This window comes from Rattus norvegicus, chromosome 12, assembly GCF_021556685.1.
Source record: "Rattus norvegicus strain SHRSP/BbbUtx chromosome 12, alternate assembly SHRSP_T2T, whole genome shotgun sequence".
Classification (NCBI taxonomy): domain Eukaryota; kingdom Metazoa; phylum Chordata; class Mammalia; order Rodentia; family Muridae; genus Rattus; species Rattus norvegicus.
In genome coordinates, this window is record NC_141545.1 from 6,636,362 (window position 1) to 6,663,561 (window position 27,200).

The 27,200-nt window shown below is 40.8% G+C and overlaps 1 protein-coding gene across 26 annotated transcripts in view; it reads left to right on the forward strand.

Annotated features, from left to right (window-relative positions):
• Pds5b (PDS5 cohesin associated factor B) overlaps positions 1-27,200 on the forward strand; it is a 140,473-nt gene that overhangs the window by 75,547 nt on the left and 37,726 nt on the right. For 23 of the 26 annotated variants that reach the window (XR_015633951.1, XR_015633949.1, XR_015633952.1 and 20 more), the window contains 9 exon segments: positions 2,433-2,527; positions 6,098-6,243; positions 7,550-7,701; positions 8,927-9,040; positions 13,349-13,430; positions 15,299-15,347; positions 17,291-17,430; positions 19,081-19,196; positions 22,710-22,815. Coding sequence is in view for 17 of the 26 variants with exons in the window: in XM_087578197.1 (XP_087434323.1) it covers positions 2,433-2,527; positions 6,098-6,243; positions 7,550-7,701; positions 8,927-9,040; positions 13,349-13,430; positions 15,299-15,347; positions 17,291-17,430; positions 19,081-19,196; positions 22,710-22,815 (1,000 nt within the window). In the remaining 9 variants the exon portion in view is untranslated. 26 annotated transcript variants of the gene reach the window in all.

Below are 27,200 nucleotides of genomic sequence, written 5' to 3' on the forward strand. Positions count from 1 at the left end.
CTAAGCCTTGTTGTGCAAATGTTGCAGAGTGCATCTTCGGGGTGGCATGGAATTAGCATGGAATCGGAAATGGATGGTGGCTGGGTGTGTGTGTGTGTGCTCACACGGGTGTGTGCACGCGCATGGGCGTGTGCACGCGCATGGGCACTGCCACTGAAATGGTTGTGTAGGTACTTCTATACTTTCAAGTTAGGAATTAGATTAGCCAAGCAGTCCAATTAAAATGCTTGCTCAGAAAATCCTAGTGTAAGCATATATCACCTTTTGTCCCACTGTAGCTCCTGCTTTAAATTTAATAACATAAAACCTCTCACAGTATTAAAAAAAAAATCACTAAATTTGGGCTGGGAATGGAGGTCCATGGTGGAACTCTTATCTAGCGTGTGTAAGGCCCAGGTTTTGATTCTCACCACCACAGTAGGACAAAGCAAAAGAGTACTGAGTACCCTGACTCTGATGCAGCACACCGTAATCCTGTGACAGGGAGCCTGCAGGTCTCTCATACCAGCCGGGCCTACATAGAGTTCCAGGTCAGCCAAGACCGCATAGTGAGACCCTGTCTCAGGCAGTCAAAACCACAAAAGCAAAATCCCCACCAAACTTGGGGAGCTAAACATATTTTAACAGATATATTTCTTTATAATGATGATAAGTTATATGCATATTTGAGAAATGATGAGACCTGGATTCAAAACAACCTTTACAGGGTCTTGAGAGAATTATACTTCATGGAACAAATATTTCTTCATGATAAGAGCATCTTAAGTAATATGCTGCTGCTGAATTTGGAGACACGTGTCTCTTTAAAAGCATGCTGTTTGAGGGGTGCGGTGGAAACCGAGAATTGAACCAGGGTCCTGTGCATGCTCTGTCTTTATGCTCTTAGATTCCAGGGATTGAATTTAGGCCATGAGATTTTCAGGTGCTTTTACCTGCTGAGTTAACTAGCCAGACTAGATGTTGTTTCTTTTGGTGTTAAATGATAAAAATACTGGAGCCTTTTGATTTTACAGAAGACACAGACTTAATGACTAGAAGCCCTTGACTTTAATGTTATTGACACCTACACAGAGCCTACAAGGCACTGTTCTGTTCTTGGAGCTGCTGGGTATGGGTTTTGAGCATTAATGATTAAGGGACAATTAGATGTCATGTGCATGCTAATGGAGGAATACAGTGCCATCAGATAATCTCATTAAGGATCCCAGTGCCCAAAGCAGTCATGTGTCAAACTCTGACTAACAATTTCTCAGAGATGATATGGAATTTAAGTGTTTCTCTGAAATATAAACATGCATATATATTTATAAGATACATAACATGCACAGACATACTTACATACTTCAGAGCAGACGTTTGAAATGCAGTATTGATGGGAAAACATTTGTGTTGCACGCAGCTTTTGCTACCCTGCCTAGGCTCCAGGAATGGCCGCACTACCACCCACCACCCAGCTTCCCTTGAATCCATGGGTAAAACACACACACACACAGGCTGATCATTCAGCTTCCCTCTGAGACCGTTGCTGGGCACTGCCATCTCCCACCTGGAAAACTGTGCCATTATCAATATTCTTGTCACCGCACCTCTCCACTTGCCCTAAACTTTAGTTGCTTGTTATTTCTAGTCCCTGCTAGACATTTCCAACTTTCCGCCACCACAGGCCACCATTCCTCCCCAGATCTCACAAGGCTACTTGTTTTTCTTCTCTCTGAAGCCTGGGAGCTGTCTCCTTTCAGCTTCCCACTACCTCCCAGGACCCGGAAGTCCCAGCAGTTGGCCTATGGCATCTTTACTGATAGATCAGGAACCAGTTGGGGAACAGCCCCACACATTGTCATTATTAGTCCAATGGAGAGCACAGGCTCCTCTAACAGAATCTAAATAGAGATTGTCCTAGTTTTGTGGTAATGTGCCCACAACTGTAAATGGTCTGGTCCCACTATGGATTTTCCTCCATGCAGCTATGTATCCACATGCATGTGAGTGTGCCTGTGTACCTGTGCTCATTGAGGCCGGATGTTTACCTTGGGTGTCATCGTACAGAGGCCGCCATCTCACCTGATTGTTACCTAGAGTGTCCCGGCAGTATCGACCTTGGGAATTGCTCTGGGCCGGCTAGACAGGCGCTTCCGTTTGACATGGGTCATTAGTATATGCCACCTCACTCATCTTTTTTTTTTTTTTTTTTTTTTTTTTGGCAGATGTGTGAATTAAACTCGAATCCTTTACCAAGGATTAGTAAAGACTAATCCCATTATCTTCCCAGGCCCCACTTGGAATTTTCTCATATATGTATATATTTCTCATATATATATTTCTTATATATACAGATATTTCTTACATATATTTGTTAATAAGCAGAATAAATAGGAGTTGAGTATAGATGAAATTCCTATTTTGGCTGTCCTAAAGAGCACTCTTTCTATTAGGTTCAATGACATCCATGTGCCAATACGCCTGGAATGTGTGAAGTTTGCCAGCCACTGCCTCATGAACCATCCCGATTTAGCAAAGGATTTAACAGGTAACAGCATGTCTCCATGGATGCTTTTCAGTCGGGGGGGGGGGGGGGGGGTTGGGGGGGAGAATACTTTTCCAGGGAAAACCTTTTTTTTTTTTTTTGTAGGTGTTTCTGATAGCTGTCTTTTCTCATTATTATGGAGCTTTTGAAGCTAAGAACCCCCAACTCCCCCCACCCTTTTTTATTGGATATTTTTTTATTTACATTTCAAATGTTATCTCTTTTCTGGTTTCCCCTCCAGAAATGCACTATCTCCCCCTGCTTTTATGAGGTTGCTCCCCAACCCATCCACAAACTCCCTCTCCCTCCCCACCCCAACATTCCCCTACACTGGAGCATTGAGCTTTGATAGCACCAAGGGCCTCTCGTCCCATTGATGCTCAACAAGGCCATCCTCTGTTACATATGAGTCTGGAGCCATAGGTCCATCCCCGTGCATTTTTGGGATGCTGGTTTAGAACCTGGGAGGTCTGGGGTGTCTGGTTGGTTGATATGGTTGTCCTTTTTTTTTTTTTTTTTTTTTTTTTTTTGGTTCTTTTTTTCGGAGCTGGGGACCGAACCCAGGGCCTTGCGCTTCCTAGGTAAGCGCTCTACCACTGAGCTAAATCCACAGCCCCATGGTTGTCCTTCTTGTGGGGTTGCGAACCCCTTCAGCTCCTTCAGTACTTGCCTTAACACCTCCATTGGGGACCCTGCGTTCAGTTCAGTGGTTGACTGCGAGCATCCACCTCTGTATTTGTCATGCTCTGGCTGAGCCTCTCAGGAGACAGCTATATCAGGCTCCTGTCAGCATGCACTTCTTGGCATCAGCAATATTGTCTGGGTTTGGTGGCTGTATGTATATGGGCTGGATCCCCAGGTGGGGCAGTCTCTGAATGGCCTTTCCTTCAGTCTCTGCTCCACACTTTGTCTTCATATTTCCTTCTGTGAGTATTTTGTTCCCCCTTCTAAGAAGGACTGAAGCATCCACACTTTGGTCTTCCTTCTTGAGTTTCATGTGGTCTGTGAATTGTATCTTGGGTAATTTGAGCTTTTGGGCTAATATCTACTTATCAGTGAGTGCATGCTATGTGTTTTTTGTGATTGGGTTACCTCACCCAGGTTGGTATTTTCTAGTTCTATCCATTTGCCTAAGAATTTCATGAAGTCATCGTTATGGCTGAGTAGTACTCCATTGTGTAGATGGGCCACATTTTCTGTATCCATTCCTCTGTTGATGGGCATCTGGGTTCTTTCCAGCTTGAAGCTAGGATTTTTTTTTTTTTTTTTTTTTTTTTGGTTCTTTTTTTCGGAGCTGGGAACCGAACCCAGGGCCTTGCGCTTTCTAGGCAAACGCTCTACCACTGAGCTAAATCCCCAATCCCAGGATTTTTAATGTGTAGGTCCTGTGCATACTGGAAACAGCTTTTTACAAATAATTTCATGAACTAAGGCAGTTCTTTTGTTTAAGAACTACTGTGCACATTTTCACGTATTTGAATTTGCCTCGGTCTTGATTTTTAAGATTAATACTAATGCTCTGATTGTTTATGAACTTTATGCAAGTCATTTAACTGGGAGCAAAGTTAACCATAGTTAGTGGAGATAACTTAAAATCTGTTGTAAGCTGTTCACCTCCAATTTTTGAAGTAATGAAAATATCATATACCTGTTCACTTTTTAAAATTATGAGATAGTTCATAGAATAACGGTTAATATAACAGTCATGTATATCTTTTGCACAAATGTTAACATTTGCTGTCTTATGAAATTAAAAAGCAAAGAAAAGATAATTACAGCCAGAATCCTCTCAGGCTGTTCTCCTTAGTGGTTCTGCAGGACCCCGTTCTCTATGGTTTGCATAGTTTTCATAGCCATCTCCTGTTTGTCTCCTTGTATAGCCAGCTGATCATAGTTTTGTCCTGTAAAGCTTTCAGTGGAATTGTGTGTGACTTTGGTTGAACTTCTGTCTGTATTATGTGATTTTTCTTTGCATTGCCCGTTTCTGTCCCTTGTTTCCTATAGATTTTCTTTGTTCTCATCTTTTCTTGCCTGTCTATTCTTTTGCATTTGAACAGTTACTTATCTAGCCCCTCTTTCTGTGTCTCTGTCTTTCATATGTATGTGTTGTTGTGTTGTGTCTATGTCTGTTTTTCTCTCACTTGTTCTCCCGGCCTCCTCTCTCCTGGATATTCTTCTATAAATATATTTATAGTACAATATTTTATGTTATATTCATAATATAATTGATATTTATCTTATGTTATACCATTTAATCTATGTGAATATAATATTTGTAATATAATATAATGCCATTATAATATTATTAATGCAGTATTTTCTGAATCTGGTTTTGATGGGGAGAGTTTTTTCCTCTTTAAAAACATTAGCAATAACTTCTTTTTTTTCCTACCTTCTATTTGCTTTTGGTTTTTTTTTTTATTATTAGATTCTTTCCTCAGACATTTTAGTAATTCATAGCCATGTGCTCATGGCTAATAACGAGCGTGCACACACATGCATGTGAAGTACATAAAAGGCCATATGAAGGGTTGGGGATTTAGCTCAGTGGTAGAGCGCTTGCCTAGCAAGCGCAAGGCCCTGGGTTCGGTCCCCAGCTCCGGAAAAAAAAAAAAAAAAAGAAAAAAAAGAAAAAAAAAAGGCCATATGAAGAGTGCTAACTGGAAACAGTGGGTCTATAGCTCCTAAGATTCGCTTTGCGGTGAGGAGTTGTTTTCTAGGTTTTTTTTTTTTTTAATTCACTTTACATCCTGTTCACAACTCCCTCCTCCCATCACTCCCTCCCAATCCTTCCCCTTATACCCCCATCCCCTTCTCCTCTGAGAGAGTGTCTCCAAGGAGCTAGGCCTCTCTCACTGAGGCCAGATGAGGCAGTCCAGGTAGAAGAACTTATCCCACGGACAGGCAATAGCTTTTGGGATAGCCCCACTCCCGCCTCCAACTCCCAGCTCAAGTTTTTCAGCACCCACATGAAGCTGCATGTCTGCTACATATGAGCAGGGAGGCCTGGGTCCAGCCCATTATGTTTTTTGATTGATGGTTCAGTCTCTGAGAGCCAAGGGTCCAGGTTAGTTGATTCCTTTGGTCCTCTAGGAGGGTCTTAGTTACGATACCTCAGCTTCAGCTGTTTGCTCGCAGGGAAGCCAGGTCTCCTTAGCCAGTATCTGAGCTTCACCTTTTAGCAGCCATACTCAGGACTTCTCTAATTATGTGACAGAAATGGCACTACCCCACTGTTTCCCAGTGATGCCAGACGAGTTGATTAGTTTATTCTTTTAAATGGAAACTGATGATGACATGCTTAACAGTGACACACCTCATGTGTGGGATCAGCTTCCCTCCCTGAGAGTGCAGACTTCACTTCTCAGTTGCAGATGACATTTAGATTGTGAGGGAAAGGCCAGTCCCACTCCTTGCCTCTTCCCTTCCCTTGCTCTTAATTTTCTTGAAATATTAAACATTCTACTTAGGGTTTGCTTTTGCTCTGTTGATTTGCAAAGATCTTTCCAGTCTTTTAAAGCAATATGATAATTATTAAAGCTTCCATTTTAATCAGAAGATCTTATCTTTCAGAGTATCTTAAAGTGAGGTCACACGACCCTGAAGAAGCTATTAGACATGATGTCATTGTGTCTATAGTAACAGCTGCTAAAAAGGACATTCTTCTTGTCAACGATCACCTACTCAACTTTGTGAGAGAGCGAACGTTGGACAAACGGGTGAGTAGGAGTTGATAATCCCCAGAGGGTTTGTCTTTGTGTGTTTTATTTTGTTATTTTTGAGACAGAGTCTGTCTGTGTGGCTAGCCCCTGGATTCTTAGAATTCTCTCTCTAGTCTAGGCTAGCCCTGAACTCAAAGTGATACACCTGTCCCTGCCTCCTGAGTGCTGAGATTGAAGATGTGAACTTCCATACCCAGCCGAGGTTCTCATTGTTTGTTTTTTCCAGACAGAATTTCTCTGTGTAGCTCCGACGGTTCTAGAACTTAGTCTGTTGACCAGGGTAGCCTTGACCTCGAAGAGATCTATAGTTAGTCTTTGCTATTTTGTGGGTTCTTCTTTTTGCCACCCTTTGTCCCCTCCCCAACCCCAGTTCACCGGATCTGATCACTGGATAGAAGAGGAGAAAAGGGGGGGGGGGAGCGCTCTCTGAATCTAATTCCATTCCTTTGTTTCTTCTTTGAGCACAACTGCTAACACCACAGCCAACCCCTCTGAATGCCCAACAGCTCTCACCCTCTCCTCCCAGGGCGCTAGCATTGATAGAACCCTCTGAAAAGTTCCCAGAATCCCAATACCCAACACTTGAAGATACATCTGCAGCTGGCAAAGCTACACCTCAGCTGCTGTGGACAGTCTGAAACAGCCCCCATGTCCCCACACCTGGATTAAAATGAAAACACATTCTTACAATTTCTCTGTGTTTTTAAAGAAAGCAGAATTCCAAAATTGTCACTGCAGAAATCATCTGCTCCTGCCCCCCTAGAGCGTCAGTTAAAGGTTTGCAGTTCTACGCTTAACCTCGAGTTTCATTCTTAGTACCCGAAGTTCAATTGTGTTTCATTTAAAAGATCCCTTTTCTTTCCTAAATAATGAACTTTTAAGTTGAAAGCATCTGAGGTGCAGCCAGGTAAAGTAGGATGTGTAAAGTGACTCGTTGGATACTGGCACTCAGCTGGCTTTTTGTCTTCCATCAAGGACCCCAGCTGTGGGATGGTTCTGCCACATTTAGAATAAGTTATCCTTCCTCAGGTAAACCTACCTGGAAACGTTCTTCACTGATAAACACCAGTCCTTGGCAGTTCTAAATCAAGTCGGGTTGACCTCAAAGATTAAACTCCACACTATTCTATTGCTTCACATTGTGGGAGCTTTTGTTTCTCTGCATATCCCTGGCTGTCCTACAACTCATTCTGTAGGCCAGCCTACCTGCCTGTGCCTCCTGAGTGCTGGGAGTAAAGGCGTGTACTGCCACCATTGTAATAGAAGCATTTTTATAAAATAACCTTTATATGTTTGTTTTAAGTGGAGAGTACGCAAAGAAGCCATGATGGGACTTGCCCAGATTTACAAGAAATACGCTTTACAGTCAGCGGCTGGCAAGGACGCTGCCAAGCAGATATGCTGGGTCAAGGACAAGCTGCTGCATATATACTATCAGAACAGCATTGATGACCGGTGAGTCGGCCACGCTCCCACGCTCCCCCCAGCAACTTGCTGAGTGTTGGATGTTATATACATTCTTTGTGCTTTCTTTATGGCTTTAACTATCCTCTTGCCTTTTGGATAGGCTAAGCGGAATGCGTAGTTTTCTTGCCAACAGAGCCACAAGTGAAGCATACATAGGTAACTTCTGCATGAGGAGAGTTTCCTCATTTGTTTTCATGCGCTTAACTTTTTATAGGGTGATGTCTATAGCTGGTGTAATTTCAAGTTTTTGTCTTAGAGAAAACACATGAAAAGTGTGTTTATTAAATTTTAAACAGGGGCTGGAGAGATGGCTCAATGGTTAAGAGCACTATATATATATATATATATATATATATATATATATATATATATATCAAAAAAATTTTAAACAGTTTTTATTGAAAATCTTTTGGAAATTTTAGGTTAAAAAATTTTCTCCCACTCAGGACTAAAAACACTTAGGAATTTCTAAGAAACATGTTATCTCCCTAAAAGTAGATGGATAACTCGTATGGATAAAAGCCAATTAGCCTTCAGTAGACCCCTAAAGAAGCCATACACCAGTAGTTCTCAAATTAATGCAGTTCCTCATGTAAATAAAATTATTTCGTTGCTACTTCATAACTGTAATTTTCTAATATTATGAATCGTAATGTAAATATTTGATATGCAAGATAATCTGATATGGTTGTTTGACCCCCCCTTAACCACTTTCATACATTGTTAAAATTTTATGATATATCTTAGGAACTTTTTAGATGTGCATGTGTGGCACCAGTGCACAGATTTCTGTTATGACTTGGTAAGACACCTTTGCGTCCTATTCCTGGGTGTCTGGATGCGAAGGGAGTGGTTAACTGCCCTGGGTATGCATGGCACAGGAGCCTGGCCGGCCAAAGCAGCTCCTGGCCTTTTCCTTCGTGCTTTCCCTTAGCCGTGTCTTGTAGCTTTAACTTGATGATGATATTTGTGTCTTTAGAGGGACCTGCTGTAGTTTTCTCAACTTCATTGTACTGATATGGAAATTTGCTCTATGATACGCAATGTCCAAGGTCATTTATAATAGCCCTGTATAATAGCCCTAAATAGAGATTTAGTCGTCCTTTTGGTTCCTCTTAGATAGAAGAAGTCTGTTCTCCACTGTGGAAAGGAGCTTACTTAATTCATGATTTTATAGTTTTACAGATGGACTCAGTACACTTTTCTCTCCCAGGTTGCTTGTTGAGCGGATCTTTGCTCAGTACATGGTTCCTCACAACTTGGAAACTACGGAGCGGATGAAGTGCTTGTACTACTTGTATGCTACCCTGGACCTGAATGCCGTGAAGTACGTATGTCTCCAGTGTCCTGGCGCTCCTTTTCTCTAGCAGCTTAGGGGAGGAGGCTCAGTGTGTCATGTAAACTCTATGTTGATGTAAGCATTGTTTAATGGTCCCAAGCACAAGCAACTACTGGGCTATTTGTTTTTCTTTTTAGAAAGTTCTGTTGCCAACCTGTGATGTCAGCAGACATCCCTGCAGCGGCTAGAGCTGCTTGGCATGAAGTCACTAAGGATTTGACTTCTCTCTCTCTCTAGATTTTCATGTTGGTGGCATTTCAAGAGAGGTGATATACCTATTTCCCCCACCCCCCAGGTGTTAAAAAGGTCCAGATTATGAAAATACTATCTTCCTACTCTTACCACGGTACTAATTTCAATTATTTTGTAGTGCAGTAGAATAAAATTGCTTTGCTGTTTGTTCTCAACTTAGTGTTGTAGGTTAGCATTAAGGACATCTCACAAAAACATTGTTATTTCCATGTTTCATTAGCTGTCTGGGAGGGAACTGGCCCTTTTATATAGTAGATTTATGCTAGTCTAATTGAGACATTGTAAAGTGTGAAGATTTCCAGAAGGTGTAGAAGTTGAGGCTCAGATATTCCAGTAAACATAGTTAGATCCATTGAGGAGTGCGTGCTTTGGATGTCTAAGGGTACTTTTGAATGGCCTTCCTTAGTTCCACAGTTCTGTGTGCCACAGCTACTCTACCTGGAGGTGTAGTTGTTGGCACACGCTGTGTGGCTAGCACGGGAACCTGGACCTCTGTCTCTGCTTTCACCCTGCAATTGAAAAATAGCAGCAGACGTCTATGTTTGTACGAGATGAGCAGCCTCCTGCAGAGCTCAATTTACAGTCAAGCAGTGAAGATAGCCGGGGTTTGAAGTCAGTGCTGCTTGCTTACAACATTCAGTCTTTTAACTGTGCAGAACAGTACATACGACTATGGTTTTAGTTAATTTTACTACGCTGGGGATGTTTTTCAGAAATGGATGCATTCAATTGCTGGTTTGCTTTAGCTTGGTTGCTCATCCTTTTTTCTATGGTTCAGCTGAACGACCCATTAGAGTGAATTGAGGGGATCAATACCTGTTCTCTTGGAACACATGTCACTTGGAAATCCCAGGAAAATCTGGCATTGACCAAATACCACTTAAGAGTAAATTAATAAGCATACTTTTAATAAGAATCCAGAAGCAGCACTAAGAAATCCTTCATGGAAGAACTTAAAATTATGAGTCTGTATACTTGTTTTTATTTTGTGAGAAAGGAAGGAATCATGTTCAAGAAAAACAAAAGGTTCAAAGATTTCTGTAAATCTAAATAGCTGTGAATTTTGAGAGTGTGGCTTTAGAAGAAAGTAGGAGGCATGGAGGCTGGTACTTAATCAGCCATGTACAATCCTGCAAGTGTCCTGGTCCCTCCCTTGCTCAGCAGGACGGTCTTCAGAACCTTTCTTCACTGGTATTTCTAAATAACACATAAGAGAATAGGTAATAAATAAAGTATAAAATATGTAAATGTCTTTATATCATATGTGCACCCAGGCAGAAATGTTGACTGATGTGTCAGTCAACACACACACACACACACACACACACACACACACAGACTAAACTCATCCTTACCCCCCCCAAAAAAAGGTCAGAATATCTCGTTTCTAAATCCAAAGAATGAAAGATAATTGATGGGATGTTTAATGCCAGAAATGGAAATGAAAAGGAGAAAACAAGTCTGCGTGAAAAGAAGAGAGTACAGGTAACAGTCACAGTGCTACCAAACTACTTTTCACTTAAATGTCAGTATATTTGATTGAATTTAAAAGTTAAACACTTGCCAGACTGTGGTTGCACACACCTTTAATCCCAGACCCTCAGGGGCAGAGGCAGGCAGTATCTCTGAGTTCCAGGCCAGCCTGGTCTACAAAGCGAGTTCATGAACATTGCATGTACTCCTTGTCTCAAAAAAAAAAAAAAAAAAAAAAAAAAAAAAAAAAAAAAGAGCTGGAGAGATGGCTGAGTGGTTAAGAGCACTGGCTGCTTTCCCATAGATCCTGAGTTCAAGTCCCAGCAACTACACGGCAGCCCACAAATGTCTGCAACTCATGGGAATCTGACACCCTCAAACACCAGTGCACATAAAATAAAATTAAAGAAATTATAAAAAAGGAAGGACTCATTTTTAAGAGGCGTGCTGTGAAATAAAACCGTTGAAAATAAACTTCTGTTTGGACTAGTACATAAGGGTTTTGGTTTTATAAAAGTGGTTCAGAGGGATATTTAAATGTTTCAAGGTGAAGTATTCTAAAGTGGCTTAGTGCACTGACTGTTGCACTAGCTGATTGTTTTAGCTACTTTTCTGGAACTTAATTTATACTTTATCTCTGTTTCCCCCAAAGTCTTTACATTTTCTTGTATGTGATAATAACAAAACCCACATACATGTGAGTGACGAGACCCGGTGACAGTTAACATTCCTATGAGTGTGTCGCCCAGCTCCTCTACCCTCTGTCTTCCTGGCAGAGAAACACAGCAGTCTGCTCTTCTAGCTTACAAACAGCTTTGAAGAATCAAATGCATGCTTGCGCATGTGTCTTTCCTGTAACCATTTAGTTTTGAATATCACATAGATAGATTATTTTATATATATGGTCCAGTGACATTTTTATTCTTGTTCTGTTTTGATCCAGGGTCTTTCTTTGTAGCCTTGGTTGGCCTGGAACTCATAGAGCTCTGCCTGCCTCATCGTTCTGAGTGCCTGGATTAATTTTCACCCTTATTGCCTTGTTGTCCCCCTTCTGCTCTTATTGAACTTCTAATCAGTATAATAAATATAGGCAAATTCTCTTGCTATTTAATATTTTGATTAAATACATTGTAATAGAAATTTTTTATTTCTTACAATTTTCTTAAATACATTGTAATAGAAATTCTTAGTCAATGAGGGCCATTTTAAAATTTCAGCTAAGGTCGTAGTTTATGAATTAGATTTGGGGGAATTTTATATTTAAGTGATAAATAATACACAATTTTATCTGTTTTAATTCTAGCCAACTTTCAACATGTGGATCTTTCAAAAGTTATAAATTACGATTTTTCTACGAGACAGAGTATGTTTGACTTTGGAGTTCAGAAGTAATTTCACAGAGTGTTTTCCTGAACATTTTTGTTTTATATATGCAACACATAGTTTGTTTTAGACTTTCATAGATCTCTGACAAGTGACCATTTTGTTTTTAGTTAGTTTGTGAATTTACCTTCATCACTAATGCCAGTGAAACTGTGGGCCTTTCACACTTGAAAACAGTAAACTATCACTGTTTAAAGGGTGAGATGTCCAGTGCTGAGAATGTTTTAATTCTCTTACTGTTAGCGAGTTCCCAAGTTTAAACTAGATTGTATCTTTTTAATAAAACGATATCTAGTGGCATTTCGAAACCTAGATATAGAAGAGAATGAAAATACTGAACAGTTGTCTTTCTGTCCCTTCGGGAAAGCTGGTCTTCCTCGGGTCTGCGTTTTCTCAGTGGTGTTGGAATCCCACCCGAAAATAAGTGTGGGCCTGGAGGGCTCAGTGCGTAAAGTGCTTTGCACGTACACGCTTCCGAGCTTAGCTTTCCAGCCTGGTTAGTGCACAGCAGCGGTGTGGGTGAGCTGAGGGTCTCTGCAGCTCGCTCCTCAGCCACCTCTGCTTACTCGGGAGAGACCAGTCTCCACAGCTGAAGGAAGGCATCTGAGGGGCGAGCCTCGATGTTTTCTTCTGACCTCCATGCACATGGGTATCCTGCACATCCAAATACATGCACAATAGTCCTGCATGTACACGCACACAAAGGAAACTGAGGAAAAATACTCTTTAATTTCCTTAGAAATGATGTTGTGCTGAAGTTCTGTAACAGTGTATGTAGTTACTAGGAAGACATGTTGCCAGCAGTAGATAATTTCAGTTTACACATGGTAGGGTAAATATCTTCCCAACAGTTATGCCTGTTGATGCTTCTCTCGGATTCCATGTTGCACATACAGCACATTACATCGTCAGTCCACCCTTTATTTCTCAGGTTCACAGTCTCCTGTCAGTGCCTGCTTATCTTACAGACACGCTCCATTTCATCTGTTTACACCAGTGCAGCAGCTTGGCTGGCTCCTGCCGCTGGCACATTGAGTCTTGCTTCTGGGATGCCAGTTACTACCCTGTGGATTGTAGCTCAGTGCTCCTGTTTCGTTTTTCACCTCGCCCTTTCTTATTACAATTAGGTAGTCAGAATGTTCTGAAAGGACTTCTAGCCTGGTGTTTGTATATTTTTGTGTTTTTCAGGGCATTGAATGAAATGTGGAAATGTCAAAATCTACTCCGACATCAAGTAAAGGATTTGCTTGATTTAATTAAACAACCAAAAGTAAGCTAATTTTAAAGAATGAGTATTAGATAGCTTGTATGATAATTGTTACCATAATTACAGCTTTATAAGTATCTTTATAACTTAGAATTCATATTGTGGTGATTTTATGGTAGTCTGTGTGTCTATAAGCTTGGGGACAATGGTCTCTGAGGTTTTCTCAGGACTGTCTAGGTTTTTGGCTTTTTGGTTTGGTCTTGTTTTCAGACAGTGTCTCTGAGCTGGACCTTGCCTGGACCTTGTTTATGGCTATCAGGCTCCGGAGCTCCCTGTCTCCATCTGCCGTGCAGCACTAGACGTGCCACCATGTCTACCGTGCTACGTGGCTCTAGGAGTCAAACTCAGGGCCTGGTACTCATAAAACAAGCAGTCTTACCACCCCCTTAAAATGTGGTATGCATCTGGTATGTACTTATTTTATTTGGGGGCATTTAGTGTGATTTTAAGTTCCTTCCCTTTCTGAAAATGATGCCTGTGAAATATATTAATCTAAAAAATGTATCTGGTCATTTTGAATTGCATTCAGAGAAAACAAATTGGTCACTTTTTTTCTTCTTTTTTTCAGAGCTGGGAACCGAACCCAGGGCCTTGCGCTTGCTAGGCAAACGCTCTACCACTGAGCTAAATCCCCAACCCAATTGGTCACTTTTTATTACTAACTCAGAGTTCTTGCTTTTGACATCCTTCAATCACATGCACCACCTGTGTGTAGGATGAAGGCAAACAGCATGAGGTTGTTTCCTTCAGGAAGAAAATGTCTATGTCGCCTGCAAACTCTTTGTTATGTCACAGAAACTGCCTTAGTGATTTATTGTCACTCACCAATTTTTTAAAAAAAAATTTTGTGATTTTAAAAACTAAGGCATCTCATAACACTTGTTTGCATAGTTCAAGTTTATATTTGAGAGGTTTTCTGTTTTGTTTTAAGTAGGCTAATTGTAACCTTTTTTGTTTTGTTGTATTGGTTTTTGTCTATTTGTTTTTCAAGACGCGTTTTTTTTGAGTAACGGTGACTGTCCTGGAACTCACTTTGTAGACCAGGCTGTCCTTAAACTTTTCACCTACCTGTCTCTGCCTCCTGAGTCCCGGGATCAAAGGTGTGTGCCACCCCTTCCCACCCCCACCTCCCTGGCCCTTTTTATAAAACAGGATCTCACTATGTAGCCCTTACTGGCCTGAAACTCAACAAGTAGATTGGGCTAGCTTGGAACTCGCAGATCCCTTCCTGCTTCAGCTTCCTGAGTGCTAGGCCTAGCACCTTATGTTTTCACTGGACATGATTTACTCTTTTAACTGTGTTCCTTGAGTAGCTCACCTGTTGGGATCTGCTTTTCTCAATACTAGACTCTTCAACAGCGCTTTAGCGGCTTCCATGGCAGGCATGGTTGAGTGTTACCATGCTGGAAGTCAGCATGCTTCTGTTAGAAGCATCTGGAACTGCTTCTCTTTTGTTACCCCGTTTTTTATTAATTTACCTTGGAGGGGGAGATACAAATGTGCAACAGTGTTACTGAAATGTGGTATGTTCTTGTATTCACGTGGGTGGATAACACTAGTCTTGATTTTGGGAACATTGAAGTCGTCATAGTGTCTAGACAGTATGCTAGGAGCTCCTACCAAGTGTTCCGTGACTCTGGTGAGATGTCAAACCTGCCTGCATTTGAGACTCTCACCATGGAACTGTTCTTTCTTGCCTACTGATAAAAACTTAGCATGGTCACATGGCTTCTGTACTTTTAACCCCACCCATTTACCTAGGATTTAAAATCTGTAAAGAAAGATACAGCCATGGTCAGGAGTGTTGTTGAAGATGCCTGTGTGTTTTTCTTAGTGAATTGTAATGCTCGATTTTTGTATGTGATTTACAGACAGATGCCAGTGTCAAGGCCATATTTTCTAAAGTGATGGTTATTACAAGTAAGTGTTTTAAATCTTTATAAAGTTTAAGTTAATTGAAGGTTTTACATTATTTAATTATTTTAATTTTACATTGTAATACTCTAGGAAATTATTAGTGTTTTTGCTTGCTATACAATAGACAGCTCACTTCCATTTTTCTCTGATTTTCATTTATTCTGTGTTATCCAGATTTTTTAAATTTCTCATTACATAAGAAAAGCTTGAGAAAAGCTTTAATGTGTGTTATTTTTGAGAATTAAGTCATTACAAGGTTTTCTGTAAGCATCGAGTCTGCGTTGCTTCCTCTGCTGCTGTCAGCCTCTGGCATTAGGTGCTTTTCTCCTCAGCTGGTCACTCACTGCTGACAGGAGAGTCGGGAACACTGGTGCAGTGTGGGTAATAAAGACGAGGTCGTAGGCTGAGCTAAGCACTGCAGCGCTTTAGAGCGAGCACCAAGACACTGAAGAGAACAGTAACTTAGTGGCTGTCACTTGGTTGCTCTCTTGAACTCCACTTTGAATGGAGCATTCAGAGCTGAGGTCCCACTGAGACTCAGGTAGAGAGCTGTCCAGGCGGCCCTTCTGGGAGCATTCCAGCTTCTAGTCCAGCCCTTTGCAGCTGGCTGTGGACACTGTCGTCCTCCTGAGGACCTCGTTCTTTGTTGTCTTTCTGGTTCTTTTCAGCATTCACTTCTCTTCTAGAAAAGAGTCTTTTCTGGTTCTCCGTATCTTGCAGGCATCACCAGTGTAGAGAAGGGTTGCTGTGCGTTTATGAGATGCTGCATTTGTATTTTGGTTGGGTTTTCTCCTTTTCCCCCTTTTACCTCCTTTATTTTCCCTAAGAGCAGGCCTTAATATGATGCCTGTCCATATCTTAAATTATCTACAAACACTGTTAAATTCCACTGATTATTAGTAATCTGTGGGACATAAGTTATAAAGTTCTAAACTAGAACTCTCAACAGCTTGTTCCCAATACTTTTCAGCTTAAATTTTACTTTTTAAAAATTATGGTGCAGATGTTTGTCTTTTAGAAGTCGTTGTGTTTATTTACTTTTGAGACAGACTCTCATCTAGCCCTGGTCACTTCGTAGACCTTGGCTGGCATGACTTCAGAGATTCACCTACCAATGGCTTCCAAGTGTAGGCCACCAAACTAGGCCTCCCTTCTTGTCTGCTAGTTTTTTCTTATATATAGAGACATGAAAGGGCCATCCATAGAGCAAGTATTTCATACGATTAGCACAGGAAGTATCCTTACGATGGTGGAGACATTTTTGCTGAGACTTAAGGACTGCTCAGACTTAGGATTTCAGAGACTTGTAAACTTTCTGTGTTACATTTAAGATAGGTATAATTTATTTTATTAGTTATGCTAGTCTAGTTTTTTTCTAAGCAATTAAACTGCCAGGAAGAGCAGAACCAGTAAAGACCACCGTTGTCTTAGCCCCTCTAAGAGCTGTGATGTACACAGTAGAGGAGTGCCGTGAACTCAGTGGAGTGGTCCTTTCTTGCCAGGAGGGACTTACGCAGCAGTCACAAGGGGTGGCTTGCTCAGCGCCTCTCAGTAACACGTGCTGCATACGGTTTGGATAATCTGGGGGTTGCTTTACAATGTCCAAGCAGATGTGGGACAATGTAATGAACCGTCTCTCCTAAGGACTTTTGCAGGAAAGTGTGAGCAGTGACTAAGGAACAGGGTGTTGCTTAGGCTGCCAGTCAGCCAGATGCTGTCAGGAGCTCTTTAGAAGACTTGACCTTTCCTGTGGACATCTCTTAACCCTCATGCTTTTTCCTGTTTTCTCCAAAGCGGATTTCTCTTACAGATTTTAAGTATTTATGGTGCTTTACAATTTGTTAAACTAAGAGCAATTTGTAGATGATGATTATTAATTAGAAATACAAAATAGAATGTATTTTTTTAATCAGCTTGAGAAATTACGAAACTTTATTTTATTTAAGGAAATTTGCCAGATCCTGGTAAGGCCCAGGACTTCATGAAGAAATTCACACAAGTGTTGGAAGATGATGAGAAAATACGGAAACAGCTGGAGGCCCTTGTTAGCCCTACATGCTCCTGCAAGCAGGCTGAAGGCTGTGTGGTAAGGGAGAGCCCATGTGTGGACATCCACATGTGGACATGCATAGAACTCTTTCAGTACACATATCTCATTTTTACAAAAGAAACTTAGGCTTATTTCAACTTAGGAAATGCTAAATAATTAACAATTCAGATAAATTATGGTCCTTCTCCAGAGAGAGTTGCCATTAATATAATGCCTTTCAAAATGAAATTATCTTATATAAAGAATTTTATACATTTCATTTCCATTGGGTTTTATAGTGTTAAATTTCATATGTGCTCCGTAGCTGGGTGAGCACTGACATTCTCGGCTCTTTCTCACAGCTCCCCCTTCTCCTTTCTTTTGGAGTGGGGTCTTGCTGCCCCACGAGGCTCGAGCTAAACCCCTGCTATACTTTGCCATGGCACTGACATTCAGTTTCATACCCATGCTTCTGGCTCTACTGTGCAACACTTTCATAGCAATGTTTTACAAGCTCTTGACTTCTACAGATTATTAGAAGACGTAATTACTTGGATGAATGGTGTGTTTTTCATGCCTTTAACATGTAGTTCTCAATCATAATTCTGTGCACTGATTGTTAGAAACAAAACCCAAGGAAAAACAAAACAGTTTGATATGAATTATGTTAGTTGCTTAGATTCTGACCACTTTTCTCCTTCCTTATGTTTTTTTAATCATTCATACTTCCTTTGTGAGTTGAATGTTTAAAATCTTTGCCTATTTTTATAGAATAATTTTTTTATCTTGCAACTAGGTAGTTTGTAACATGTCATTATTAAGCTGCAAGTAATTTTCTGTCAGCTTTCATTTTGTTTGTGATGTCCTTTTTATATCATATCAATTTTTACCTAGGTATGGTTTAAATATTTACCTCTTGGGTTTTGCTTTTGGTGCCTTGATCATAAAATTCCATTCCATTGCAATGATTGGTGTTAATTATCAGCTTGATTTGTAAGACAGTCTCTGAGCATGTCTGTGAGGAATTATCTGGTTGTATTAATTGAAGTAGGAAGACAGATCCACTGTGGGCAGCACCATTCCCTAGGCAGGGCATCCTGAACTGTTTGTATATGAAGAAAAAGCTGAGCTCCTGTGCATGCATTAGTTGTCCTCAGTTCTGATTATGGTGTGATATGACCAGCTCCCTCAAGCTCAGCTGTGTCCTCTGTGCTGTGCCTGACTATATAACTTGGGGACTGTTAGCCCAAATAGTGTTTTTTACTCATCTATCTCCTGAGATTCATTTTAGAAAAAAGATGATTCTTGGGTCTTTCCCAGGTGGGCTGAGTGAGAATCTTCAGAATGAAATCCAGGAATGTAGTTTCTTAACAGTTCTCTGTGGTAATAATGCTGGCTAAAGTTTGTCTTTCTGATTCTGGTTTTACTCTTCTATTCGTATTCTTTTGAATCGTGTTTGATGTATGCCATGAGGTTGGAATCTCACCTCGTTTTTACTCAAAGCAGTTGTTGAGGTTTTTCTCTATTGCAGAGTGTGCACCTTATTTACTTGGAATGTACTCGATTCTTAATCTAGATTTTTTTTTTTTTAACTTAACTATAGAGTTCTGTTTTTCAGCATTAGAATTACAGAATGTTAGAGGCTTTTTAATATTTTAAAATATGTTTAAGTATATTTTTATAAAAGTTTACAAATCTGCATTTCAGCGTGAAATAACTAAGAAGCTGGGAAACCCTAAACAGCCTACGAACCCCTTCTTGGAGATGATCAAGTTCCTCCTGGAGAGGATAGCCCCTGTGCACATTGACACTGAGTCTATCAGGTACTTGGACTTGAGCAGTAAAACTCCTCAGTGTGTCCCAACGGTGCAGGACCACAGTCACGGCAGCTGCTCATCTTTGTTTGCATGTGTGGTCGGTCACCTGTCCTGTCTGTCTATGTAACATGGTTACTCATGTGCAGTCCGCCAGCTTCTCCTCTTTCACTTTATTACTTTACCTCAGCTCAGAAGACCCTCTCTGGGTGTTACTGTTCTATCTAGGAAGGAAGCATAGCTAAGATTTTGCCTTTATAGAAATGGGAGAAACAGAATCGTACGCATTGAGATCATCATAAGCCGGAGGAACTGGACAGGGATACAGGGTGTTTTGAAGCTACCCGCCATCTGTTACATTATAGTATAGGGTGCTCTGCCCGGGATTAGATGTGGATGCTATTAACACTGAGCTTTGGGGCTCCAGTTTATTCTTTCACCCTTAGGAAACCATGGATTTAGGTGCTGCATGGAGGAGGGAGGAGGAAGATAACTTAAGCTTTTGCTTGCTGTGGTGCTCTGTGAATAGATGCTGGGAGGATGGGAGAGAAAGATGGGATACGTGAGGAAAGTATAAAGAGTACCCCTGGAAGGGGTTGGAATACAGGGCTTCAGGTCCACATAAAGAATCCTGTTATCGTGAAGAGAGTAAAAAGCCCCTCCCCCTTTTTGAAGTAGATGAGACAACATGTAATTATCATTTGGACATGGCAAGAAATTTTTTACTTTTCCCCCTTCCTTTCTCCCCTTTCTGTGTGTCTTGTATTTACTTAGATAAGTTCTCATGTAGCCTGAGTTGTCCTTGAACTTGCCATGCATGTAGCTGTGGATGACCTGAGTTCCTGACCCTCCTGCTTTTATCCTCCAAGTGCTGGGATCGTTGGAATAAGCCACCTCACATGGCTGTGTTTCTTGTTTTTTAAGTAACATTGAGTTCGACATGAAATTGAGAAATTGAATAGTAATGAAAAATAATGTGGACAGATATGGAAACCCTTTTACAGAATGGAAATTGAGAGGTGTGAGAAGTCCAGGTTGTTTCAGGTTTCTTACACTTAACAATGGTGAACATTTTTACAAGCAAGACCAAGAGTTGCCCTTTGGTTTCCGTGGTCAGGAACTTAGTTCTCCAGCGGGTACGTGAGAACGTAAGGCCCACAAGTGCAGGTTCTGCTTCTAATAGGCCTGGGAGAAGCGAGGTGGAATGGGAACTGCCTTACAGGTTTGGAACGATGGCAGGTGTCCGATTAGATCAGAAGTGGCGCAGACCCTTCAGAGACAAGCTCTGTCAGTCCTGTCAGCAGTCTCTGCATTTTATAGATGGGCGAATGGTGAGACCTTTACATTTTTTTTATTATAACTGATAAACATTTAAATAAGGGAAAAAAATCCCACCAAACATTTCTTGGCTAACTGTATTTCTTTGGGGGAATTCTTTTATTTTATTTTATTTTTCTATGGATACCTCAGAGGAACATATTTCTTTTGTTAATTGATTACAGGAATGTTAAGACTATGAGCCAAACATTTGATTCTAAGTCTATTAATAAATAGTAAATTACATAATTCTTTTTGGTTTTTGATTTCTTTTTGACTTTGGTATATTAAGTAATTTCGTGTTCTACATTTTCATCTGTAATTGGTCTGGAATTTATGAGAGCATCAGGGTTCTTCTGTTTTTATTGTACGTAATAGTTGGTTGAATTAATATTTATTGAAAAAGTTGATTTATTTCCATTTTTTGAAGTGTTTTCTCCTTGTTGAACAAATTCTTGTATGTTTTGCATGAACCTGTGTTGATTTTTCTGAGGTATTCCTGGCAGATTTGTCTCACAGAGGAAGCCTTTTACTGCTCCTCCCTCCTGTTTGGCAGCAGGCATGCATTGGTCTGCCAGACAGACAGGCGTGTGCATGGGTTCAGACTTCCTGTTCCCCAAGGACATGGGATTCTGTCAGCAGCTTGGATTCCTGGATACCTTACGTCTTTTGGCTTCTCCGTGTACATACCCTCTGTGCTTTTTAGCTCATTGCTGCTGATAGAGAAAATCACTTGTCCTGGGAACTTTGTTTGTATCACCTCACTGATTTATTTTTTTATTTTTGGTTTATATCTTAGGTTAGCATACAAAGCGTGTCTCATTACATAGGATGCACTTGTCTTTGTTCCTCACTGAATACCGTAGCAGATTTTAAAGTAACTTGCCAATTTTTTTTTGTTTTCTGGCTGATGCTTTCCCTGAGGCTGTGTGTATGATCAGTTCATGTTCCTCTGCTACGTTCTCTGTCATTCTGTCTCTGACTTTCTCTGTAGTTCTTTTTAGATGAAACTGTTAGTATGTGTGTGTTTATTTACTTGTGGCCCTCCTACCATTCTTATAGAAGAAAGCAAAAGTTACAATTTTAATCTCCCTACTATGTAGAAGAATCATGGTACTGCTGGTAGTAGGATTCAGGTGGGGTATTTTTATTTGGGTAATTTGAGGTATGAAACCAGGGAAAAGTCATTTTATGGAAACTTAAAAGGGAAAACTATGTAAATGAAAATACTTGAGAGAAATAAATGTTTTTAGTGTGGACATGATTACATATATGTACGTGTGTAGAGTGGTGCATCTGCAGAGACCCACGTGTGGAAGTCAGGACCTCTTACAGGATTGGCTCTTTCTTACCTTGCATGTCTTGTGGATCATGCTCAAGTATCCAGGCTGGATGGCAAGCCCGGAGCCATTTTGCCAGCCAAAATAGACTTTGTATGTAAGACAATTTTAAATCCTTATTAGAGAGGCAGGTATGCTTTAGCCCACTGTTTGGTACTAAATTTGAGCATAAAATAGTTTTGAAGAAACATCTCTACCAGGTATTCCAGGGAACATTGCATAAACCGTTATCCTGGCGTGTTTTATCTCCGTACTGTTACTTCATTACTTGGTGCTTGTGAGAAGATCAACTGTGCTTTGGTGTGAATGACTGCGTCAGGTCAGTATCAGCGCATGACTGAGGTTTGTGTGCAGTAACACTAGCCCGATTCTACAGCTGAGAAACATCGCTGCTTTTCCCATGCTCTCTTACAAGGCTTTGTTGTTTCTGTCACAATTTTAGAGTCTGTGATTTCTGACTCTTAGCCCAGAGTCTTGTGTAGTAAATAGTTTTAGAACGATAAACCTTCTCCTGAGAAGACACTAGTAAAGGTATGGTGGCATTCAAAAAGGAAGTCAGGTCCCATTTTGGTTTCATTTGAATGGGCAAAGGAAGAGAACATACTTTGAAAAGATTATTTTGGTGTAAGTTGTTTTATAATAATGTTTGGAGGGTTGGGGATTTAGCTCAGTGGTAGAGCGCTTGCCTAGGAAGCGCAAGGCCCTGGGTTCGGTCCCCAGCTCCAAAAAAAAAAAAATGTTTGGAAAACAACCATACAAGAATCGTGTGTGCTGTGTAGCTATTTAATATTTAGGTCCTTTTCTCGGACTGCTATCGTATTACAGCAGAAAGAAATAAGCCTCGTGTTTTCTTCTCGCCCTGCAGCGCTCTTATCAAGCAGGTGAATAAGTCGATAGATGGGACAGCAGATGATGAGGACGAGGGCGTCCCCACAGATCAGGCTATCCGCGCGGGCCTCGAGCTGCTGAAGGTAAGAGCGCTCACTCATCTGCACCTGAGTGTCGCCGAGACAGCGGGTCTGTGTCATCTTTGAAGGCCTGTATGCCGCTCCGACTGGTCTGAACACGGATATGTAGGCACAGGTCTGCTCGGCTTGCCTTCCAAATTCTGATGTTAGGGCTCAGGTCACTTATTCCTAAGATTTTTTTTCTCAAAGTTGTGTGACCTAATGAGAGGAGTCTTGGTTTAGAAAATAATCAAGTGGAAATTTCTCCAGGTTTTAAGTTCTGTCATCAAACTTAATTTTAGTTTAGAGGGCGTCACCAAGACTCATTAGTGACAAGAGTGGGTGGTGCTCAGCGTGAGCCTCTTGACTGTATGCACATCACCACATTGTTGACAACATAACAGTACTGAAGTAGTTAGAAGCCTTTCAGTCATAAACACGATTTTAAACTTTTATTGTAATTAGTTTTATTTAGTTAAAGTGCAGTTTTATTTAAAAGCGTTGGTTTTCAGCTGGTATTGATATGGGCTGAGAGGTTGGGATGTCAGCTGTCTCTGAGCACTTCTTGCCAGTGTCTCAGAGGGGTACAGCATGTCACACAGAGTCTCCGAGTGCGCGCTCGCTCCTAGCAAGAAAGTGAGTGTGAAGTAGCGACGCTCCACTTCAGCATAACATATCACTGCAGATTTCTTACTCTTTAGAGTTACCAAGTTTTATTCATATAAACAGTGCTAAAATAAAATTTGTGTGTAATGTCTTTTACAAGCCAGAATGTCATTACTGGGTTCAAGAGAACAAGGACCTTCGAATTTTTTGGAGATATACACATAAAATTAAAATTTTATAGACACATTTTTTATATATAAATCTGTATGCTCTTTATAAAGAAATTGTATATAATTGTTTCCCCAGAGTTTACAGCTGTTGAAATCTTTCTGGTGCTTAATCTGGAATCCCAGTGAAGCCAACCTGTAGGGGTCTTGCTTAAATTGTTTGTATTGATAGTCATTTACTATATAGAATGTTCTATGCTTTATTCAAATAATATAAACTTTATTCATTGGGAAAAAATAAACATTCTTTTCATAACATTTTACAGAGAAATTTCTCCTAGATGCCATTCTTTTTTTTTTTTTTTTAAGAATTTTAAGTGTTTAATATTTATTTATTTATTTTTCATGTATGTGAGTACACTGTAGCTGTCTTCAGACACACCAGAAGAGGGCATCAGATCCCATTACAGATGGTTGTGAGCCACCATGTCGTTGCTGGGATTTGAACTCAGAACCTCTGGAAGAGCAATCTGTGCTCTTAACCACTGAGCCATCTCTCCAGCCCCTAGATGCCATTCTTAGTATGAGAAAGTAGCAGTCTCTTTATTCAGTGTTTACAAACATGTTGTGCTACCATTATAAAGGATTACGCTAATCTGCTAAGTCTGAGCAGTACTGTAATCTCTACAGTGTTACTAGTGATCAACCTCCTGTACATTAAAAATTCCTGACTCCATTAATTTTTTATTGTTTGTATACCTTCTGATAACTCAATCTTTTCCTTAGAATTTTGATTTGAATGAACTTTTAAAATTTTCTTTGCTTTTTAATGGGAAATATTTGATGAATAGAAATTATTATACTGAGGTTATAAACATTGGTATGACAAGTAAGTAGAATATTACACGGTCACTTTGGTTTGGAATGTTATGTGGCTTTATCACTTTGACAAAGTATGTAAGAAAGGAAGCTGCGGGGAGAGGGGCTTCTCCTGCTCACAGTTCTCGGGCCTTTGTGCAGAGTCACTCAGTCTCATTCGTCCCTGAGTGGTGGTGAGGCAAGGATACCATGGCAGGGGGTGTTCTAGACTAGAGATGGTTACTTCGTAGCCATTGAGAAGCATAGAGAAAAGAAGGGTTTAGAGTTTGTTCCTCATATATACTCTTCCAAAAATATATACCCTTCCAAGGCACCCCTTAGCTGTGAATTTGTAAGTGGATTAGTCCTTTGGGGAAGTTAGAATCCTCACAGCCCCACTGGTCTTCATGCACTCGTCATCTTCCGACCAGACAGGGTCCTCTGGGTGAGACCCTTGTAGATCGATGGAACTATACGATTTCTCCTTGGCATCTAAAGCTCGTTCATCTCATCTTGTACAACATGTTTTCCTTTTCATTGGAGCTTCAAGGTTTGGCAATTCCATTGTTTTGAAACAATTAAACTTCAAAATCTTTGAGAATCAAGAACATCTTAGAGTACTTGTAGAAAATCAAAAACAAGTTGCACGCTTTTGATGTGTACAAGGCATACTTGTCTGTTCCAAAAGGGAGGCATGGGTGCAAAGCACAGGGAGGTGGGACTGAAGCAAGGTCAGATACCAGCGAGCGAAGCATTGCATCCTGTAACTCTGTCCAGCATCTGCAGCACACAGTGTGAGCTTCGAAGGGCTTGGGCAGCCCTGCCCCTATACCCTTTCTTCCCACAGGACTTAGAATCATTCTTATGGCCTGGTTCTGTGCACTGCCTAGAATTTTCCTTAGCAGACATTTTGTGGACTGGCATCTCCACCTTTCTAGGGTCTTCAATACAGCCCTGAGTTCACTCTGAGCCGCATATTTCTCTGTCAGGGGCTCTCAACAGGGAATCTGATCCTGGTTTGAAGTCTGCATGAATATTTCCATGACTCAAAACGGTTGCATTTTGCGTGTCTGAAACTCTAGCATTACATGGAAGATGCCAGAGTTTGTCACCAAATCAAGGAGGTGCTGGACACACTTGGCTGTGGCTGCGGCAGCCATGCTGGGAAGTGATTTCTGGACAAGTGGCTACTTACCCACGTAGGGCCTGTCGGAGCCTTCCTGTTAAAGCCGTCCGGTGGTTTTATGCTCTTGTGTTCCTCAGTCCTGGTGCAGAGTATTTGGCTTCGTTTTGCTCATCTCTTCAGTAACCACTTAGTCTTCAACCCAGCTTGCTTTATCAGTAAACTGCAGGTTTTACATTCTTTGTTTTGTCTTTTTGTTCCTTATTCTTTATGTAATGCTCACTAAAAGCTGCCAGTAATCTTCGTGCTGTATTCCAAATACCAAAGAATCTTGACATTTTCCCTACCAGTTCTCTACTGTCGTTTTTAAATATAGCCTCACGCACATTCTCAGGGCTCCGACAAAACAGAGACAAGTTGCTAGACACAGCTGCCTGTCTCTAGGGCAGCTCCCAGTAGAACCCTGGTCTGTTACTGTCAGCCTTCTGGGTGCCCCCAACCCTCCAAGCTCCCACTGTAATCACTCAGTAAACTGCAGCCAAAGAAGGCCGCCACCTTTCCCAGTTTCTCTATAAAGCAGCTTCAAAGGCTTCTGAGCTACCTGATGAGATGTCATAGTGCCAGTTTTTGGTGCCCATTTTCTCTGTTAGCCAGCCTGTCATCACCGTGATACCATACCGAGGAAAGCCAAGGACTTCCTTGGCTCCTAGATGTAGAGATTTTACCCCAGGGTCACTTGTCTTCATGACTGCCCCGTGATGGCACAGAGATATCCTGGAGGGAGCACACAGTAGACTATGGTGCTTGTCCTATGGCAGCAGGAGGCAGGGACAGAGTAAGAGTCAGGTCCTTCAAAGGCGTGCCCTAGTTGCCTACATTTTATATTCACACCATGGGAAACCATAAACTGTGATGACTTAGATTATACTGAGTATTCAAAATGCTGTATTAGTTTCCTGAGTGATTTTTATCTTTGCCATCACACCTGTCATGTATTTCCCTGAAATTTGTATTGATTTTATTGAACTTTTAAGCTTTCTTTACATCTTTGTTAATAATGTTGTTTATTCTGATTATTTACAAATCTTTGAAATAAGACTATATAGTAATTTTATGCTGTTTGGTATTGTTACATTTGTATTCAGATTTCATTATCCTACACTTTTAATCCTATAATGGGGCTGAGAAGATGGCTCCGGGTGAAGTGCTCGCTTTATAAGCATGAGGACCTGAGTTTGGATCCCTAGTGTGAGCGAGACAGGCAGGCAGGTCCTGGGCAATTGTGTGCTAGCTCCAATAGCTGAAACTGTGAGCTTCAGAGTCAGTGGGATACCCCGTTTGGAAAGACAGAAGGTGGAGAGTTATAGAGAAAGATAACCACAGTGACCTCTGACCACCACATGCTCACAGACAGATGAACACACTCATATATTTCACTCACTCATGCACACATACACGCACGCACAACCTAAGGTTGGCTTTTTTTAAATTTAAATATGACCTATTCTAAAAGAATATACCAAGAAATATTTGATGTTATTTTCTATTACTAGGTATGTGTTTCTCTTGGTGTTATTAATTTTCTGTTACCTGTTTTTGTTTGTTTTGATTTGATTTATTTTGACACTGCGTCTTGTATGTATGTAGACCAGACT